At 36.0% G+C, this 21,667-nt stretch overlaps 1 protein-coding gene across 2 annotated transcripts in view; it reads left to right on the forward strand.

The window, feature by feature from the left end:
• The first annotated feature begins 6,638 nt into the window (after window positions 1–6,638).
• si:dkey-192l18.9 (F-box/LRR-repeat protein 7) overlaps window positions 6,639–21,667 on the forward strand; it is a 51,173-nt gene continuing 36,144 nt past the window's right edge. Inside the window, exons 1-2 of one of the 2 annotated variants that reach the window (XM_052113396.1) lie at window positions 6,639–6,864; window positions 16,618–16,707. In XM_052113396.1, the coding sequence (XP_051969356.1) occupies window positions 6,828–6,864; window positions 16,618–16,707 (127 nt within the window). In that variant the 5' untranslated portion in view covers window positions 6,639–6,827. The remainder of the gene's footprint in view (window positions 6,865–16,617; window positions 16,708–21,667) is intronic. The other variant, XM_052113397.1, reaches the window with a different exon arrangement.

A 21,667-nucleotide genomic window follows, 5' to 3' on the forward strand; every position in this document is an offset into this window, starting at 1 on the left:
TTCTACACGCTGTACAATTCTTTACAGGGCAAAAAAAGCACTGTATTTGACTGCATGAGGTAACAAATAATACACTCATCCAAAGCAAATGTCTGGTACAACATAGAAAAGTGACTTTGTTCCACACAACTTAATTTCAAATGACGTGTAGTACCGCAATGGACCAATTTTTCAGGATGAAAGTGATTATAAATGTAGTCTTCATTTGTGAAACAAAGTTAACTTTCTTGTAAATACTTCATGCTTAAGTTAAACCCAGTATTTCAAGAACTTCTACATGACAATTTAATCGTCCCTTGTTTTGCACGGTCGCCAGAGAGGGGGGTCTACTTCAACATTTGCATGCGTATTTGGAAACCGGGTCTTTTGAAACTGCTTTAACCCACTGTCTAGCTACAACGGGCACCCATGTCTATTGATATGACAATGGCTTGAGGCTGTCTACACTGGACGTGTCAAAGAAAACGCTCAAAACCATTTAATTGTCTTGAGGGGTAACATACGGAAGCTCGAGAAAAGAAAGTCATTATCACGAGAAAACGAGACGGAAAAATATTAATAACGCAAGGCCCCTTTGAGCTTCCGTAGTAGCAAGATGTAGCGACCGCGTGTGTAGTGCAAAAAGGAGAGTGGCATCCGTTTACTCTCACAGCTTCATAGATTATCTATCTACTTTTGACACGATGCTGGCGTCCGGTGTAGGCAGGGGAAAAAGGGCACTCATTTCGGCCAAAAGACTTGCCGGATAATACTGGACAGTTTGCAACATTAAATAATAATTAGTAGTGTTTACCTGATTCTAAGATTGTGTGGCTGCTTACAGTGCACTCAAATGTGCCTAAACTGAGACAGATGTGGTGCAATCAATGCAAAATTCCCACTTTTTTAAGGCACCCGCGGTAAGTTGCCGTAACATGCCCGCACACCATTTTCTTAATGAGAAAAATGGCTAAATAAAATATCCACAGACATTAACGATCTCTTTAACACTACTATTTAATGACTGAAAGTAATGGTCAAGGACATCTTCGGATGGTTCAGGCCTTCTAGGTAGCCAGTAATGATGTCAACGAATAATCTGTTTATTGTAAATTTGTTGCTGTATCTGAAATTATTAAACTAACATGCAAAGATTTTGATATATCATGTACTGTATATAAGATACAAACTTTTAAGTAGCTCTACTCACAAGTAGCTGCTCTCTGCGAAGCAAGGGAATTTGGCATCTGGAAAATTCCTCAGCAACACATCACTGCCCAAATGCCCGGATGTTGAAAATAACACTGGCAGGTGTTGGATACCTGTAACTCAGTGATTTGATACCCACACTTAAAAAAAAAAAAAAAAAAAAAAAAGATTTTTGCAGGTTGTTCAGTTTACTTAAGTAAAATGAACTAAAGCAACATAATTCTAGTACAAATTTTTTACTTGATTTCATTATGTTCTATTCAATCAAATGTATAAAAATGAAGTTTACTTAAGACTACATGAATACTTTTTGTAGTATTGATGAAACTGGGTGAACAAATGTTGAATTTAAGTGATATTTTATGCATTTTTGAGTAAGATAATAATAGGAGGATATTTGTTCATGTTTAATATTGTTTTGTATTGGCATTATAAGGATTGTTTGTAAGGCTGGAGTTTTTGGAGTTACCACTGTGGTGAAGATTGGCACTTGTTCAGTTCATAAGTTCAGAATGGACTTTTAATTCAAGTTATGTTTGATTTGAGTGCTGTTTAGCTCTATACACTTTTACAACCAAACTGACACTACAGTTTCATTGCTGTTACATTTGCACACCTGGCACATATTAATGGTTAATAAAATGAATTAAACATAAGACTGTTAATTAGATCTTATCCAGTTAGTCTTACAAAATACATTTAAGTTTGTACAACTAGAACAAGTCAGTTCAAACCAGTTCTTTTTTTGAGTGCATGCTACCAGCTTCAAACAACGAATAATGTTAATCTCACAAAATCTAACTAGAATCTCAAACACTTTACTCTGAATTGCCTTAACACTGGAATGATAACACTGGTGAATTAGCTCTATGTCTGTGTGTGCCAGCCTGTGTCAGTAGAGCCCTAAGACAGGAAGTAGATAGTGTTTTGGGTTTTCATACTGCCGAAGCAGAATATTTTGCTGTAAAGTATTTCTGGGGCTTGACATTTGACCCCAGTCCAGACCAGGGGTGTAAAGTGATTAAATAAAGTACTTGAGTAATATACTTACTGTAAGTATAATGTTTTGGGATTTGTACTTTACTTGAGTGCAGTTAAAACCAAATATTGTACTTTTACTTTCATTTCCAAAGTAAATTGTATTTTTTAATCCTTACGATTTGATTTCAACTTGAAAAGTACTCATTACATTTTTGCAGATAATATTCTTTCATCTTACTTGACTGAAGCCACCTTTTCACTGCATCTGACATATGACACATAACACACCAGAGGCAGGGATGGATTACCGACCAGGCCAATGGTGCCGGGGCCCTTGACTAAGCAGGGGGGCCATCCAGTATTGGCGATCCCCCCGCTCAAAAACACATCAGCAATGAAAACAAAAAATTTAGTTTTGCATGACCAGGGTTGGGAGCGTTACTTTTGAGTTGTATTCCACTACAGATTACAGAATACATGCTATAAAATGTAATTTGTAACGTATTCCATTAGATTACTCAAGATCAGTAACATATTCTAAATACTTTGGATTAGTTCTTCAGCACTGGTAGATTTTTTCATTTGTTTTACTATAAAAACTCTGTCAGTAAGACAAAATACACATGTTAAAAATACATTCTCTGAAAAACATAAATATCTTATGCAGTGTTGTTTCTAAAACAAGATAAATCAAACTGATCTTGTTTTAAGGATTTTTATATATTTATACAGGAAAATAATAAAAAAAAAAATATTATCAAGAATATGATTTTTGCCCTAATATGGTCTTACTAGAAAAAATAAATTATGATCCAACATGAATTTTCTTTTAAAATAATTATGATCATGTTTGGTAACATGTTCATGTAAAATAACTAGAAATAGCATTTTAGCTTAGTGCAAAGCTGATCATTTACACAAGGTTTATTTCTTTTTCTTCTGCTCCAAACTTACTTCAAACTTACTTCTCTGTCTGCTCGTATGAATGTAACACATCATAAGAAAGTGTTTCACTGCTGTTCAAATGCACTTTGGATCACATCATTTATGTGTATAAATGTTTTCCATCTGAAAGGACTAAATATTAAATAATCTCTTCAGTAATCAAAATACTTTTTGAATGGAACTGTATTCTAAATACTAAATATTTAAATTGTAACTATAGTGGAATACAGTTACTTTTATTTTATATTTTAAATACGTAATCCCCTTATATGTATTCTGTTACTCTCCAACCCTGCACATGTCGGCTGTGTAGAGTTCTGACCATCTGCAGAGGCAGATGTGTGTGTGACCACTGAATGTGAATATTTATTCAAAACTATGAGCATCAAGTGAGAATTTATTTTTTTTTGCTACTTCAACAGATTGGACAGTTATGAAGTCAAAAATTATAATTTACGTTGCAAATATACAATAGAAAACCAAAAGGCTTTTGTAATAAAATGTGTACATGTCATTTATTTCTACACTTGCCTTCATATTTAAATCACATCTTAGAATTTCTACTCCCTATTTGCTGAATTATTGTTGTTGTTGTTGTTAGGCAATTATTGATTACAGTAATAACTATAAAACCAGCAATTATGATGATTATAATAATGCTAATTAAAATAATCAAAGTAAATATGAATTATGAATTTGACTGAATTCCTCCATCTGCTCAACAGCAAAGTTTGGTAGCCCTCAGAAAACAATTCACAAAACCAACAACATTACTAACTTTCTTCAAAACTTCTTTTGAATTTTTGGGGTTTTCTCTGTGTCTCAAGGGGCTGGGTGCTCTGACGTCACAATTCGTGAGTACCTTCTCCCATACAACGAACATTGTGTGACTGTGAATACAAATTATGTGGTTCATTACACATCTCAGGGTAGTTACGAAGTGGGATGTCAAAAGTAAGTTTTGAATGTTTATCAAGATTTAAATCAACAAAATCTACCTCCCTAACCTTAAACCTAAACTTGAACCTAACTGTGTCTTAGTGTCAGGAAAAGCAAATGTGAGATGAAAAATAAAATTCACTTCATTTTCTGGTGCTTCTATGTCAACTCGCATGCTTTTCAGGACTCGTACCCCAGTCCTTTACATCATAAGTGAAATCCTCTATCAGTTGAGCTACCGCACAGTTTGATCACATTTGAACAAGCTTCTAAATGTAGTTGCTTATATAATACAAATGTTAAAATGAGTCATGCGCTATGTTTATTTATCATAAGATAGTAATTGTGTGAGAAACAGAGCGAGAAGTAAGGGTTTATGAACTGATAATGTGTCGTTTTACTCATGATTTGTGTGAAAGGGGATAAAAGACGTTGTTTTAGCGCCTCTAGTGTTCATTCCACCGGAAAATTACTGTGTTATGTACAACAGGCCATATTAAAGTAATTTTGAAAAAAATGTGTTATTATAACATGTTGGACCAGGTTGCGAATGTCACTGGGGAGAAATATGAAGGTCATCGGAGACAGTAAAAAAGCAACTTAACAAACCAATCAAATTTAACAACATCTTCTCTCACACAATCTCTTTTCTTGATTTTATATAAGCTAGGAAGAAAGTTACTTTTTCAATTTTTAATACTTCAGTACAATTTAATGCAAATACTTTTTACTTTCACTCAAGTATGGTTTTTGGCTAGTTACTTGGACTTCTAATTGAGCAAAATTTTCACTCAGTATCCATACTTTCAGTTAAGCATTTCTGAGTTTTTACATCCCTGGTCCAGATAGCTAACACGCCACTGGTTGGTACCATGCAAGCCAAACAAACCAACCCAAGAAGATGCTAAAAGTTCTCAAATTTACTTAAAAAAAAATAAATAAATAAAAAATATACATGTTTTACAGACTCTGCTTAGGTCTCTATTTAATTAATGGCCAATAGTCAATTAATATACAACAATCAGAGTCATTGATGTTTATAAAAAAGGTTTAGAAAATAATGTTTGGGCTTTTTGTACATGTTTATATTCCTGGTTACTTTTACAAGAACAGCATTTTGTCAAATTAAGAACTTCAAAAAAGAAAAATCACGTGGAGGCTTTTGTCAGAATTTGTAAATGATAGATATTGACCCAGTGTCACTAGCACAAACAGTCACAATGTCAGCACTTTCAAACAATAAGGACATTTGTTCACTACAACATGAAGGTTGATGGGCCTTAACTAATTGATGGAAGTTTTAAGGAAGTAATCCTTTGACAACAATACCCTTGTGTATGATTGCTATTTTGTTCAGAGTAAAAGGTTTCCGCTAAGAGTCCCTAATAGCTTTCCTACTCAGGAAGTTTCTCACTAACAATAGAATGGATAGTAAGGATTCAGACTAGTTTGGTTCATAGATCAGGAGACAATTTGTGGGAAACCTGTTCTGCTGCCATGCTGATCAAAAATTACTATTGACCTCATTTATAATTTAAAACAGAATTCTGGGATATACTGTGTAATTCCACAATCACTTAATTCATTCATTTAAATGACAGAGGCTTACTTGATTATTTGCTATTTGCAGCTTTTATAAGGTGTTCAGAGATGCATCTGCAAAGCAGCCCAATGTTAAATGGACCATATTCCTGTTCCATATTATGACCACCTGAGATTTGGCAAATCAGTTTTGTCCACTATTTTTCACTATACAAATGTAAACATTATTTAAAATAAATATATATAGTGTATACACACACACACACACACACACACACACACACAAACACTCACTGGTCACTTTATTGGGTACACATGTATGTTAAATTTACGTATGCATGCGATTATCTAATCAGCCAATCGTGTGGCAGCAGTGCAATGTATAAAATCAGGCAGATATGGGTCAGGAGCTCCAGTTAATGTTCACATCAACCATCAGAATGGAGGAAAAATCTCAATGATTTAAACAGTGGTATGATTGTTGGTGCCTGATGGGCTGGTTTGAGTATTTATGTAACAAATCTGGGATTTTCACACACAACTTTCTCTAGAATTTACTTAGAATGGTGCCAAAAACAAAAAACATCCAGTGAGCGGCAGTTCTGCGGACATAAATGCCTCGTTGATGAGAGAGGTCAACGGAGAATGGCCAGACTGATTCGAGCTGACAGAAAGGCTACAGTAACTCAGATAACCGCACTGTAGAATTGTATTGAGCAGAACAGCATCTCAGAATGCACAACATGTCAAACCTTGAGGCAGATGGGCTACAACAACAGAAGACCACGTCTGGCACTTTAATAGGACCATAGTGTTCTTAATAAAGTGCTTAGTGAGTGTATATTTATTTCCCCATGCACCAAAAGAAAATAATGCTGTTTCCAAGTTTATTTCTTTGGTGTGTCTCAACTGGATCTACTGGGGCTTTTTAAATTCAGGGTCTCTTTAAAGTTGGACCAGCCCCTCTATCCCTCCTGTACATTCACAGTGGAAATGAGCTCATGTTTTTCGTTTCTCTTCACATTTGTCGGAACTGCCCGTTCAACATCAGCGCAACTGCTATTCTACACTCACTCTGACAGAAGCGGAGTTTGTTGTCAACTGTTGCATTATAAAGAAGACGTTTCCTTTTTCGCATAATGGAGCTACATTTCGTCTGTTCGATGACGTATCGCGGGTAATCTCGCTTGCTCACAGATGTTATTCTGAGGAGAGACTATGCATTATTCAGGATGGGTGCGAACAATGGCAAACAGAATGGAAGTGAAGGTATGTGATCTCAAAGAGTTGAAAAAACTCAGCTTATTCTTTTCGACGATGCTTCATGATTTCTGAGTTTATAATTAGAATTTTAATGATTTTATGATTAATATTTTTCTTACTGCTACAATTTATGTATTTATTTCACTATAAAGGTCCAATGGACTGAACTAAAATACATGAAGAAAAGGTACAAAAACATTATTGAATATAAAAAATGTTTTTGGAGTGAAGTAGCCTGGAGGTTAAAGAACTTGGCTGGTATTCAAAAGTCTGTAGGTTAAAGCCCGGCAAGGTGTGATCCAAGAACATCATGTATTTCAATGCACTCAAATGCAGGTTGCTCCAGGGGGATTGTCCTGGTAATAATTGTATTCCAGTTCACTTGGAGTAAAGCTTTCAGCCTAATGACAAATTAGTCGTTGATTGAGCTTGAGCTGTTGTTCGTATTGTAGTGTATTTTGTGCAGGTCTGATCCCAGAATTGGCAGCTGATATTTACTAACAGTAAAGATCTTGAGTTCCTCCACCCCTGTATAATGGTGTCCTCATACAAGTGCAGCCATAACTACAGCTGTGTGCTTGTGCTCCATATTCCCAGAGGATGTACTGATGTGGTAAACTAATCAAGTGGAAACTTCAGTTGTGTATACTTCATGCAGTTTTGGTCAGGTCTCGATCTCCTTTGATCTAAATAATGTTGCTCCGCTGAGATCAGCAACTTTTCTCTGCTTTTAATGGACTGTTTTATTGATCTACTTGTGGTTCACTTCAAATGTAAGTATTGGTATGGTCATCCAAGTTGGTGTTCTGTTTTAAAGAGTGGGAATAATTACAGAAATATGGGCTAGGTTTAGAATCCTTAGATTTTTTTCCTCTCAGGACCACCATGATCTAAGCAGGTGCAAAGTATTCTGAAAAAATAGACATGCTAATAGAGTCCATGTGAATGTATTTTTTATTTTATTTTTTGCACTTATTCTTAACATGTTAGATATTAAGTATCTCTACAGTTATTTCTAACATTCAACAGAGATGGACATATGTCATTAGGTCAGGCAAGGCATCCAACAAAGTGAATATAAAGAGATGGCTGTTATCAATGCAATGCAATGTAAAGAATCTTGTGCTTGTGGTTGACCCTGATTTTGAATACATTTTTATGTCTGGCAAAATCTGTCTTGCCGTTTGCATTAGCTTAGAAGCAGGAAACATATGAAAGCTTTTGAGAAGTTGTTTTCCAGTCCAGAAAACAATTATGTCTACCCTAAGCCATGGCTCTATTGATAACTCAATTTCTACTGTAAGAGTCAACAACCTATAGCGATTCCAGCTCAGTGTGAAGGTTTAGGGATTTTATTTTATTTTTTTAATTTTTTATGCATACTCCATTTTAAAGAGTCCCTGACCACGTTTATCACTGTGGTATCAACAAATGGATGTGTATTCCTGTAATTTGGGACAAGAAAATAAATCCTGGAGAAATGGATAAATGATAGGGGAAAGTGGTAAGGTTGCACTGAAATAAACCCTGATCTTTGACCACTGAATAGAACCCCAGTGTGCTGCTGGGAATATACAGGAGAAGATAAATGAAACAGGACAACTGTAAAATTGGACCCAATTTCCCTCCAATTACAACCATAAGAAACAAGATCTTGTCATGTAAAACAGTAAAAACAAGCAGGGAATTATCAAATCTTTCATTGGCTTTTTCCCCATTGACATCAACACTAACATTCTAATAAAGCTAGAGCAAAGCAAGAGCTTTAAGAATTTGTAGTGTGCCTCTAACTGTTTAAAATACTTATGTGAGTGTAGTGAATAGTAGCGTAGCTGTCAACAACACAATGCTTGTGATGAATGGAAATAGATGTATTCAACAACACATAGTATGCATTGCTTGGAAGACCTAGTACTTCCTAAACAAGACTGAGAGAATAATAGATACTGTGCCCCACCAAAAGTGGAATTTATCTACAAGCACACTTTTCAGGTATAACCTTTCCCCCAAAAAGTTTGTGAGGTTTAAAAAGATATAGATATACTATAAATAAAACATTATTTGGCCACTTTTTGGTTTCAAATGTTAGTGGAATATGTCTCCTTGTTATGGCTAATGTGATGAACTACACCTGTGGTCCCTCTGCTGGAGCACATGTATGAACTTGAGGGCAATTTACTTAATAAATCCCCTTAAAATGATCTTGAAACAAGGTGATTAAAAATAATTGCAAAAATTGATCAGAAAAGTGATCCAAAAAGTGAAAAGTTAGTTCTGAGATAAGGTCTAGCATCATTTATTTGAAGATGCTACTTGTTTTTATATTTTTTTTGTCTACTTAATAAAATTTCAGATCGGTCCCAGTGACCAGGTTTACATGCATTTAAGAAAACGGTTTATTCCAGGGTTTTTGCAGAAACGTCATGCAAATGAGAACGCCAATTTCCTTACACTCTTTAAGGGATTAAAAGAAGGCAGCTTAACATATCCAGGTTTCTCCCATAGAACGCAGCTTAATATGGCCATGTAAAACACATAAAAGGTGCCAGATACCATGTCTTGTGGAGTCCATTCCTCGACAGTCAGATCTGTTTTGGCTGCACAATGGGGACCTAAACGATATAAGGCAGGTGGTTTTAATGTTGTTGCTGATCGTTGTACACTGTAAACTATAATCATTTACACACACCAAAGTAAAATATCGACGGTCCCTCACGTTCACATATATGCGCTCCTATATTGATGGAATAACAGAGTTTCACGTGAAAGAGAAACCCCACTATTGCAGCGCAATTCCTCTGGAGCTCACGATAGAAAGTTAAGGAAACAATCAGAGCAACAACTCTGGAATGTCTGGAAATAAAGCAAAGCAACAGAGAGTATAATAGTGAAGTCTTCCTCAGCATCATGGTTAAATTACATTGCTGTAGAGAAAGCTTACATATACAGGAGTAAAGCGTATGTCGCTTATTCAGTGCATCTAAACCAAAATGCTGCTTTCTCGCAATATGCTGCTTTCTAGCAATAAGCTGCTTTCTAGTGGTCATGTAAACATTGTCATTGTGAATTTGGCATCAGTAGGCCGAAAGATTTGCTGCTGAAATCGGTCTGTGCTTACCGAAACTAGAACTAGTGCCCCCAGTGACCAAAGCTGGAATTGTTGTTGAAAATGTGGGCTTGTCTGAGCTCCAGTTTCCAGGTGAATTGTCCACAGAGGGCTGGCAAAAGCAAGTTGTAATATTAAGTCTACCCTCTAATCCAAACCACAACCTTAAACCTAACCATCAGTGGAGTAAAAATTTAATTTTGTGAAAATGCAACCTACAAAACATGATTAACTTTGTTTTTGTGAATGCAATTACGTCTGGTTTCCATGGGCCCAGAACCTGTCTTAAAGGTTGTTTGTACAACATCAGGAAAAGGTGGCCGTGGTTGGAATGATGCAAAAATGTCTAATGGGGGATGGTGTATGTCAGTAATTTGGCAATATGGGGGTTGATTTCAGGATACATTCACTTTTGAAAGCAAGATGTTTATTTCATGTGTGATCATGTTGGAAATTTTTACATTTTTAAGAAAATTGTGAGCCTAATTTGCCTATAATAGCTGTGGATTAGTAAAAACCAAGGCAAATGAGGGAATATGTGCCTGGGATGGGATAGTACTCATTTAGTCTCCATCTGGATTACTTAAAAGTATTTGAAGTTTCCATCATGGAGGAAAAGAGGTCTTATATGACTTATGGATTAGGGTCATTGGATCAAAAGCAGGGCTAGACACTCAGACCATGAGTGATAGACCATTTGTGAAAAGTTAAAGGAAATCTCCTTTAGACTGTCATTTCTCCATTTATGTGATGGGAAATGGTTGTGCTTGGGATGGCAAAGGACCAACAGCTTAACGATTCAAATTTATTTTCTGAGTGGAGCACTTTGGTTCCCAGTGTAGTCTGAGAGAGTGGAACCTTTTGGATTTGACAGCTGTTATTTCTACAGGTGAGAGTTCATTCACAGTTCAGTGCCATTCTGAGAGCAAAGTAGAAATCTTTTGAGCTAAAATATTTTTTTTTATGGTAGACTTTGTCTCAAGGATATACATGTACTTGAATCCAATATCTAATGGAGGATCCTATATCTGAATCCTAACCTAATTTCTGGAAAAGCAAAGGGGCCCTTGAACTTCCATTGTTGTTTCATGATCACATACGTAGAAGTACTACAGAATGTTGTGGAGGACCCATCCTCCAGCAAAGGGGACCATTAACATCCACTGTTATTAACATCACCCTTAACTGAGGTGTAAATCCTATGATGGACCAATTCAGTGTACAACAGTACATGCCTTCTAACGTTTGTACCCCAGGGCCCAATGGTCCTTTGATCAGGTCTGATTTACAGTGACAGTGATTTAATCATTGGAGTGCACCAAATCATTGTACTGTTAGTTGAACGTGAGAACTTCACTGTCTGCATTCGCATTGGTAGTTGTCGCATCGCGCCGCCAGACTGATATCACTGTAAATTCGACAACAGTAGGTCGACAGTTTTTTAGCTAAACTTGTTCTGTACTTACAGACATCCGAAGCACTGACTCCAGTAGCCAAAGTGGAAAGTGTTTTTTAACATATAGGCATGTATAAGCTACAGTTTCAGGGTGAAATGTCAAAGATTAAATTAAGTAATACAGTGAAGAATGCATATTTTATTAATTCTACCCCCAAATCTAAACTCCATCCCTAAACCTAACCGTCAGTGGAATAAAAAAGCAACCCCCGAATCCTGTCACAGATAATGCGAGCACATGCACTTCATGGATTCAACACAGGACAAGAACCCAGGTCTCTGACGCTACTGACTACACAACACGCTATCAGTAAAGCCATAAAAAAAGGTAAACACACTTGAACTGATGAGATATGGATCTCATCAGAAACTTGGCTGAAAGGGGTTGGTATCAATGTACTTCAAGATTCTGTAGCAACATGACAATTATCAGTATGATCATGGTGTCGTCACTGACAATTTTCATTGCCAGATTGTCAACTCTCATTGAAAATGAATCACAATGGTGACTTTGTTATTCCAAATCACTGTCAGCGTGAACATCCCTTTAAAAGGAAGTTGTAGAACTATAATTGGCCACTTTCATTTTCCAGCATACAAATTGTCATGCACAATACTTCATACTCTTATGCCGCATTTGGATCCCGTACATTATTATTTGGAATTAGGTAAATTATCTTTAGCTATAAAAAGTAAGAATATCCTTAGCCAGATTTTTATGGTTGTACTTCTTGATTCTGACTTAACACAGTGCTGAGTATCCTTTAGCAACAAAGTAATACAATTTGATTAAATTCAGGACATTAAGCTTCACAAAGCCTTTGCCAAGCAACATAATAACAGTACTCATATATGGTCGTAGTTCAAGGCATGCAAAGCACATGGAGTCCACTTGCCTGGTGAGTCACATTCTGCAGACTCAAATAGGAGCTGAAGCAGATGTGCTGGCTCAGTGATGTCACTGCAATGTGTCAACAGGCTGTTAACAATGTGTTCAATGTGGGCCACATTATTCTGGTTTGGAAGATCCAATAAAATCACGGATTTGGTCGGGAGGCATTTTGTGTAGTTGTTGGTTTGTTTTATCTTTTCACATGCAATATGCTGTAGGTTAAGCAGCAAAAAATTATATAATAACAACTAAATCTCTCTACTATTTATTTGTAATTCTTTATCTTCATCAACCACCATGGAAATTACTTGTCTTTTAAGAATGAATTGCGCTTGCTAAAAGAGTTGTTGTTTGTGCTGGTTTAGCACCGATTTACTAAATAAATTATGCAGATCAGGCAAAATGCCCACAAATTCGCTTTTGCATGCAATTTGCACGTGTAAAAGAATGTAGCAGACCACCATATTTGACACACCCTGCCAGGACTGTACATCATCACTGTGATCCAGACACCTCAATCATCTCTTAAGCATGCAGAATGTGCACATGACTGCACTGCTCATCTGGATATATTCCAGGTTATAATGATCTTTTTCATCATTTGATCATTATTAGATGAATTACTGAAGTTGAAATTGTTCACAAACAGCTCTTAATATAAAATAAATTTTACTGCCTACTTTCACTCATGGTAATAGCGCAATCTAAATTGTGCCTGGCAATTTTTGTGAATGAAGCAATAAGATAATAATAATTATCTACAATAAGACTAATTTACATTGAAAGAAGGCATTTACATAGAAAACATTTGTATTTTTCTTACAGTCCCTAGAATGGCCTTTACTCATGTTCACTCGAACCAGCCACCTCTCAGTTATCAGTATTGAGTTTTAGCTTCCTTTCCTTGGAAGGTTTCCTCAACACAGTTTCACATAGGCTTGTATTGATTTTTTGTTTCTTGTAACATGATGCAAGAGTTCAGCTCTTCGAGTGGGTAATGCATTTTGAGCTGAAGTGGGACATTTCAGGATGCAAGCTTAAAATAAAGTCAAGTTTTGAGTCAAAAATGAAAATGTAATATGCAGCATCCAAAAAGGTATGTATATACAGCATTTATTTTTTTATTTTGGGCCACCAACACAAAATCTCACTTTTATATGTGCTAAATATGCATCTTATTTGAGATGTGCATTTGAGCGGCACAAATAAAGCCTGGATTTCATGCAAGTTTTCAAATACACAATCACATTAATTAAATTGATCAGGATTTTACAGCAGTTACAGTAACTGTGTTACTTTGACAAAAATTTTGCAGTTTCATATTAAATATGCTAATCTATTAGGTGGAATATTTAGGACCCTTTCTAGATCCCCTTCAATTTGCTTATCAAGCAAACAGGTCTGTGAAGGATGCAGTCAACATGGGTTTGCATCATATCCTGCAACATCTGGACTGACCAGGGACATATGCAAGGATCCTTTTTGTGGACTTCAGTTTGGCTTTCAACACCATCATCCCAGCTATACTCCGGACTAAATTACACCAACTCTCTGTTCCCATGTCTATCTGTCAGTGGATTTCCAGCTTTCCTAATGGACAGGCAGCAGCTTGTGAGACAGGGGAAATTCACTTCCAGCACCTTTACAATCAGCACTTGTGCCCCCCAGGGATGTGTGCTCTCCCCACTACTCTTCTCCCTCTACACCAATGACGGCATCCGATTATTATTATTGTCTATGTCTTGCTGCTGTTTTGTACTGTTGTGCACTGGATGCTCCTGTCACAAAGACAAATTCCTTGTATGTGTAAGCATACTTGATGATTCCGATTCTATTATATCAATACTTCTTAATAAATCCACAGTATACTGACCTCTTCAGTCCCCACTACACAACTGTGAATGACCACACTTTTTATACACCATACCAAGATTCAGATTCTTACTTGAATTAATGTGCACAGATTGAACTTATTTACCCTCATAATAAAGTATTAACCAAAGAAAATGTGATGTCTGCTCCTTTTTTCACAGTGGCCAAATATGTCCAAATGTATCATAAATAAATCTGTTATAGAGGATCATATCATAACTACCAACTGGAGACTCAAAGCAATTTCTTCAAACTATTGTTCTAGTCGTGGATATTGTCTTTTTGTTTGCTTGGCGGGAAGACGTAAACCAAAGGGTTTCAATCCATTCCTGATGAGAACTGAGAAATGAGTTCAGCTCAAAATCTTTGATCATGGAACCTCAGAGCTCTCTTTGGATTAGTAACAAGAGGACATTCCTAACCTTCGGTAATGGTTCAAAAAGTGTATGACTAATGTTGCCAAAATGTCCAATTGCACTTTTATTGCATCTGTTATAATATTGACTTACAGTGGGAACCGTTGCACCCCACCCTTCAGTGAAACTGCACACCAGCGTTCCCACAGCTGGCCTACAAGGCTGCTTGAGCAGATTATGAATGCATGCTGTCAAGAGTGAAAGAGACTGACTAGTGTTGGGGAGTAAGTGTGCCTACACACTGCATTTTACACTGTGTTAGAGAACACTACAAATCCATTTCAATTTCTGTGCAGTTTTCGAATTCAAGGTGGATTTTGCATTGGAAGGATCAAGAGAAAAATGTGACCTGGGCTTGAGAAAGTGTGACCAGAAGGTTGAGAACATTTCAAGATGCGGGTCTTTTGTGATGAGGTTGGGCTTTGGGAAATGGAGCTTACACAGTCCTATCCATCAACAATTCTGTCAATGTTGTTTAATTTTTTTAACTCTAACTTACTAAACTTTGTAACACAACTTATTTACCGCATTTTATGGAAATGATGTCGGACCTGGTCAAATAGTATTGTTGAATAAGTCGCATCTGTGCAGATGTTGCACTGATAGCCTGACAGAGGCTCTGTGAAGATTACCTCAAGATCTATGCATCCTATCACGTATTTCAGGTTGTTTTAATCAGTAAATCGCATGTAACCACTTTGTTGATGTTTAATAAAAAACAATAAGATAAGCCACATCTGTTCTTAACATATGTATATCTGTGTGCTTAATGTACAAACAAACTCAATATTTAGTCTGTGTTTAAAATAATAGGCCTTTTGTATTCTATTGCTTAATATTAACAACTGTTGATCAATTTCTGATATTGGCAACCGTATTTGCTATGCACTAATTGTGCAGTTCGCTGGCTGTTTTTACTAGGGTTGTGATGAAACATCATTTTGTGGGGATGTAAGGAGCGTGTGACAGTGGTCTTAGAGAATTTGTAATAATGTTATGGTGCACAGAATATTTAAATAAAATACTTGCAAAAAGTACTTTGTATATGAAAAAGGTAACTTAAAAATGCCACTACTGTTTGTATAACAGATTGTTTTCACCTGTTTGTGTATAAGACTTTGAGTTTGGGTTTGCAGTGTGTTGGACCAGCCGTCATCAATTATGTTATAATTACATTATGCTTGGCAGCTTGGACTATTCAGATGATGAAAAAAAAGGTCTTATATTCAAGAAAATACAAATATTACCTTTTTTGAAGTGTGATAGTAGCACTGTTTTCAAAACAGTGCAAATTTTTCTGTAACATGCCAATTATATTCCAACAAGTAGTGGGGTAGCATCAAAAAACGCTTCATCAAAGATTTTTAAAGTCACAATGTTTTATGTTCAAGAAAACTGAGGCAGTCAAAAAGTCCTAAAATTTCCTCTCACTCTCTCAAGCAGTGTTGGTATATTCAATTCATTTCAGTGAATCAGTTCATTCTGGTGGTTTGTTTTAATTAATTAAAGTCACTGCATGTCACTTTACTTTTTGGCAAACTTGCAGCAAATTGTCAATTGTTGACAAAGGTATGCTGCAGGTTCACCACTACCAGTGACGAGATGCAAATTCAGTGAAAATAATGAGTGGCAAATTTTCATTAAGTTTGTGGCTAGTTTGCCTGAACTCTAGATTTTTTGTAAGGGTACTACTGCTGCTTATCTCTGTTAGCGATTAATCCCCTTGTTCTAGTTTGATGCTATCACCCTTATTAACATTCTCATTGTTTTTGTACAAAAATACTACTTTATTTTTGAAATTATATTATATGATAATTATCTAAATGATTCTGTCCCATTAAATAGCTTCAATGCGGTTAGCTTGTTTTTGTTAGTAGCTTGTAGTGTTGCTAAATACGTTTTCAAAAAGAATGCTTTTAACTACAGTAACTGATATTAACACTTTGAAAACAAGCTCCTTTATAAAAAAACGTGTATGTCCTCGCAAATGTTGTTTCCTTATTTTCTGTTGTCCTAGGAAAGGGTAGTTCCAGTATCTCTTCCGACGTGAGCTCGAGCACTGATCACACACCCACAAAAGCTCCCAAGAATGTGGCTACCAGTGAAGGTAAAGCATCTGGACCTCATTATGAGCCAAACTGGCTGCTTAACTTTCCCTTTTCCCTCTCTCACCATCTCTTTTTCTTACTTTATGAAATGCTTAGCATTTTGGATAGAACTTATGTGCTCCTAGGATAACCTGGAAATTGAGAACAAAATCAACATTCCCATAAGAACTAACCTGTGGGCCATTTGTATTTTGAGTGAGCTAACATGAAAAATCCCCAGGGCAGGTTAATATCTGGATATTAGCTGCAAGACCACAGTGCTTGTGTGGCTGTTTTTGTTAATGTCTTTCGTTAAATTAGGAAAACATCATCGAGATGCTTTTACAATAGAGTGGTGTAGACATTACCCATGCATCCCCATGCTCTACTGTAAAAACAGCTAATAAAAAGTCAGTTAATCCATTAATCCCTGTGTGAGTTTTTCTTGGCTTATGCATCATAGATATTCATGTACTGCGATCTGTACTAGTACAGGACCTCCCCAGCATACATATCCCACATACAGTATAAGACTAGCCCAGAGTTGTAAATTATATATGCATACGTATTGCAGATGAGCAAACGGCATAAAAACATGTCTTCCAGATGAAACAAACACATCAAATAGATATATGGGTGATGTGCATGTGCTATCAGGGTAGGGACACTTTCTGTTGTGTCTTCATTTATCAACTCCTGTAAGAAGGCTATCTTGTTTATACTGCACCGAGATGTGTGTTTTTTCCTGTTTTTGGTTTTAATGTCAGTATGTGGTTAGGCGCTAGTACGGCTCTCTTTTCCAGGCTGGCACAGTTCATTTTACACACCCCACTCAGGATTCTTGCCAGTGGAATCGGGTCCGACCTTGTATTGTCCCCATAATGGTGCATCTGTTGTATGTGAATATGTGTGTATGTCTAAAAGACTGAGCCTGGTGCTAATAGAGTGTGACCTGTGATTATGGTCGTAGTATTTCAGAGATTTCTTGGATCAGACAATACTAGGCAACGCCCAGCATTAATGAGGGCAGCACAATGTGTGTAAAGCAGCCAATTGTTCTTGTGGTTCAGTCAGGGTAGCTCAGAACATTTGGGAAAAGAAAATGAGGTTAAATTCAATATTTAGGGCTATGATTAGGCACTTAAGCTGTGTTAAAAACATGGAAACTCTGGCACCATAAATTTAACCAAGAAATTATGTGATCACATAAAAAGTTTGAAATGTTAAGTATGCAGCACTGGACTTAGTAGAGCTAGTTAGCTAAGGAAGCTAAGCTAGTTGCTAGGGAACCACCTCCAAAAACGTACAACTGTAATAGCTGTTTTAAGTCAATGTGAAATAGCATTCACAATCCATTTTACTTTCATAATGTGACATTGTTCAGAATGAAAGAGGATACTCAATGAGAAAAATTTAGACTTTTTGACTGGGACGTGGAGACTATATATCTAAATAGCTGTTTAGATATTGGCTATTGGTTAACATTATCCAATAGCATGCACTGCCTAAGAGACATCAGCCGAAGTCGTTTCAGAGGCAGAAGAAGTTAATATATTTTGATAAATTATGATTTATGGATTAACATACACTGATGAATCATGCACCGTAAAACTGGATATCCTGCATGTCTATGCAAGGTAAAGGTTCTCAGTTATAGCAATATAGGAATCTGCTGGGAATCTCTATATATGGCTACAGATAAAGGTCAGAGTGATTTATTTTTATGAACAACATTCAGACATACACAATGTAAAAACCTTGAACCCTCTATATTTATGCCTTCAGCGAAGGATGAAATCCACTTGTGTGGGTTGAAGCTTCCCACAGGTTAACAAACACATGCTCTATTGGAGTGTTTGTAAACCATCAGGTCATTATATTTCATACTGTCAGTCTGGAGACAGTTTGTCCACAGTGATGTGTACTTCCTCCAAGTATGGGTATGCCACAAACATGCATTATGCCTGGAGGAATGACAAAGTAATTTTGCATGTCCTAATCTTTCTCTGATACATAATCTATACTGTATGTGTTACTTATGAAACTTAGAAAGTTACCATTGTATATAGAGCAGTTTATTCACCTTTCTTTATTTTGGTTGAGGCACATGCATGGATTAAATTAAAACTTTCAGAACTTAATCTTTGGCTGGTTTTATTTCAGAATGCATAAAAAATGTATTGCATTATGTTTAAACGTGATTCCTCACACAAAAGTACTATAGTGGAACACAGTACTCCAAATAACTCAAATAATGCCATGTTATTATCCCAAAACCATATTATTACCATAGTACATGTCCAAAAAACATTAGAATACCATAGTGCTTCATGCACTTTTAATTGGAATATTTTAAAATGTACTTGCTATTTCAATGTAATAATTTTTTTTAAAGTGTAATGTTCATGGAATGGTATCAGCAAAGCATTATGGAAATTATATACTTTGTATTATTTTTAATGTTATCTGACTATGCAAAATAAAGGGTCTTAATTTACCTTCATAAAATACCATTCATAGATTCAATTACAATATTATTTCAGAAAAAAAAAAGATAATTATGCCTAATTGACTGGACCTTCATTATATTAGGACTCTTTAACTAGTATGTACTTACATTGAAATACATACAATGTACTTATTGTGTAGCTACATTTTGTTCTGCAGAATTATTACAAGATTCACATTTGCTTCTACTGAGGTTGAGGTACAGGTAGGTTTAGAGGTTAGGGTTTAGGGTAAGGGTTTGGTTAGGTTAAGGGTTAGTGGTAAGGTTAACAATGTAACTACATACAGTATGTTATTTATACAGGTACTTTAAATGTAAGTACAATGCAACAACACATATGTACATAATAAGTACATTGTAAGAGTAGGGGTTAGTGTTACATTGTTAGGTTTGGATTAGGTTTAAGGTTTGGGGTAAGGTTAACAATGTAACTACATATGTAATTAATTGCAGGTACTTTAAATGTAAGTACAATGACTCAACATGTATTTACATAATAAGTACATTGTATAAAATGTTTAAGTACATAATATTTAAAGCATGTACTATAAAGAGGGTCCAACTGACCTTAATAGGTACAAATTGTGTGATCATGGACAGTACTTACACTGCAAAAACTGTTTTGTCAGGTAGCCTAAAAAATGTGTCATGTGGTAACATTGAAATTAACTGGTTTTATTCCATTCAAAAAAGTTATTTAATTGTGGAGTAGAACTATAAATAAATAGATCATTGAGGTAACAATTGCAGGTTACCACTTTTTTCAGGGAAGTGTGAACATTGTCTTCTCAATTTAACAATAAATGCCAACCAGCTTTCTGGACAATTACATAATCCAGACCTACCAGACCTAAATACTTAGGTTGCCTTCTGCCAACCATCTTAGCATACTGCTGGATAGTTCTAAATTGAAAATCCATCAATTCCATTTTTTGGCTCACTCAGTGAATGAAATGGGACTAGTAGAGCCAAATGGCAGATGATTTTCCTCTATGGTATGTTATACAGTATTAGTGGTTGATTATGAATGTCTCTCAGATGAAGCGCTGTAGAGGTTTGGTATCTCAGCGAGCACACGTTTTAAACACCTGGAGTCTTTGTCTGTTTTCCACAATCTCTGTCACATCTGGTTGTTCAGCTGGAGTATGGACAAGAAGATAGACCACCCTGCTTCATCATAAACTTCAGGGGATATTTGAGGGTTTATTCCAAAGTATACCATAAAAGAGCATAAAGAGCCTACAAAAGATAATGCTCAATGGAACATCTCAAATATCTTCCAATTCAATGTAAAATATGTTAAAAAAGACACATTTTCTAAAGTAATTTTTTTTGGAAGGATCTGCTTTGCCAACAAATCGCCTTTCCTTTGTTTCTAGCCCTTAAACAGGAAAGAGTGGAAAAATCATTTAATGTCACTTTTTATATCATTTGGACTGTGTGTGAGAGTGTGTTTGTGTGTGTGTGTGTGTGTGTGTGTGTGTGTGTGTGTGAGAGAGAGTGTGTGAGAATGTGTGTATGTGTGAGTGAGTATGTGTGTGTGTTTGTGTGTGCATGCATGGGTACATGTGTGTGTGGTCGTGTTTGGATGGTTTACGAGGACATTTTTTAGGTTACAAACTGGTAATTACAAGGGTATTATGCTATAAATGTGGTTTATGAGGGCATTTCTAATGTCCCTATAATTAAAATCACTTAGAAAACATACTAAACAATGTTTTTTTGAAGACAAAGTTCACAATTAATATTAGCATTTTTTAAATAATTTTTATGAAGAATAGTAAGATTAATATATAATTAATTATCACAAAGTCTGCATGTCCTGCACCAAGGGCGGCCATGTTGGTTTTAGGTCAGTCTAACTTAATGATCACAGAAAATTAGAAACTAAGTCATGTGACCCACATACACAAAACAGACCCAAATATGATAAATGATAATAAGATTCGGTGAGAAACTCTTTCCCATACCTCCTATAAGAAATGAAAGAGTATGTATTTTGTGGTGCATGTTGCCTGTTTTAGGGCTAGACAAATACAACAACAGAAGCAGATATCTCAACTTCTGAATAGCCACATTTAGCAGTACTTTATACTAACAAATGGTCGTTCATTATGAGAGACAGTTTCAAGAGGTGCTTAGCTCAAATGGTTGAAATGTTAACAGTCTCTGAATTTCACATTCCTTATTTGGGACTTGTTTCAAGGTATACAATATACTGCATGTTCAGGCCTGGCTCAGGAATGGGTGTCCCTAGTTTTCTTTGGCTTGACCCACGTGTTTGAGGTGTGGTTTCACTTCAGATTTCAAGGACAAACTGCTAATAATGAGACCAGAGCTCTTAGCTCAGAATGATTATTAGCCCTGTTTGTGGTACCATTTTGTCAGTTATTTTCAGTGAGGAATAATTCAACAGCTGTCAAAAAACAGTTGATGGTATACTCTGTGCATTTCACATATTTTAACCTCTT

This window comes from Xyrauchen texanus, chromosome 41 (assembly GCF_025860055.1).
Source record: "Xyrauchen texanus isolate HMW12.3.18 chromosome 41, RBS_HiC_50CHRs, whole genome shotgun sequence".
NCBI classification, from domain to species: domain Eukaryota; kingdom Metazoa; phylum Chordata; class Actinopteri; order Cypriniformes; family Catostomidae; genus Xyrauchen; species Xyrauchen texanus.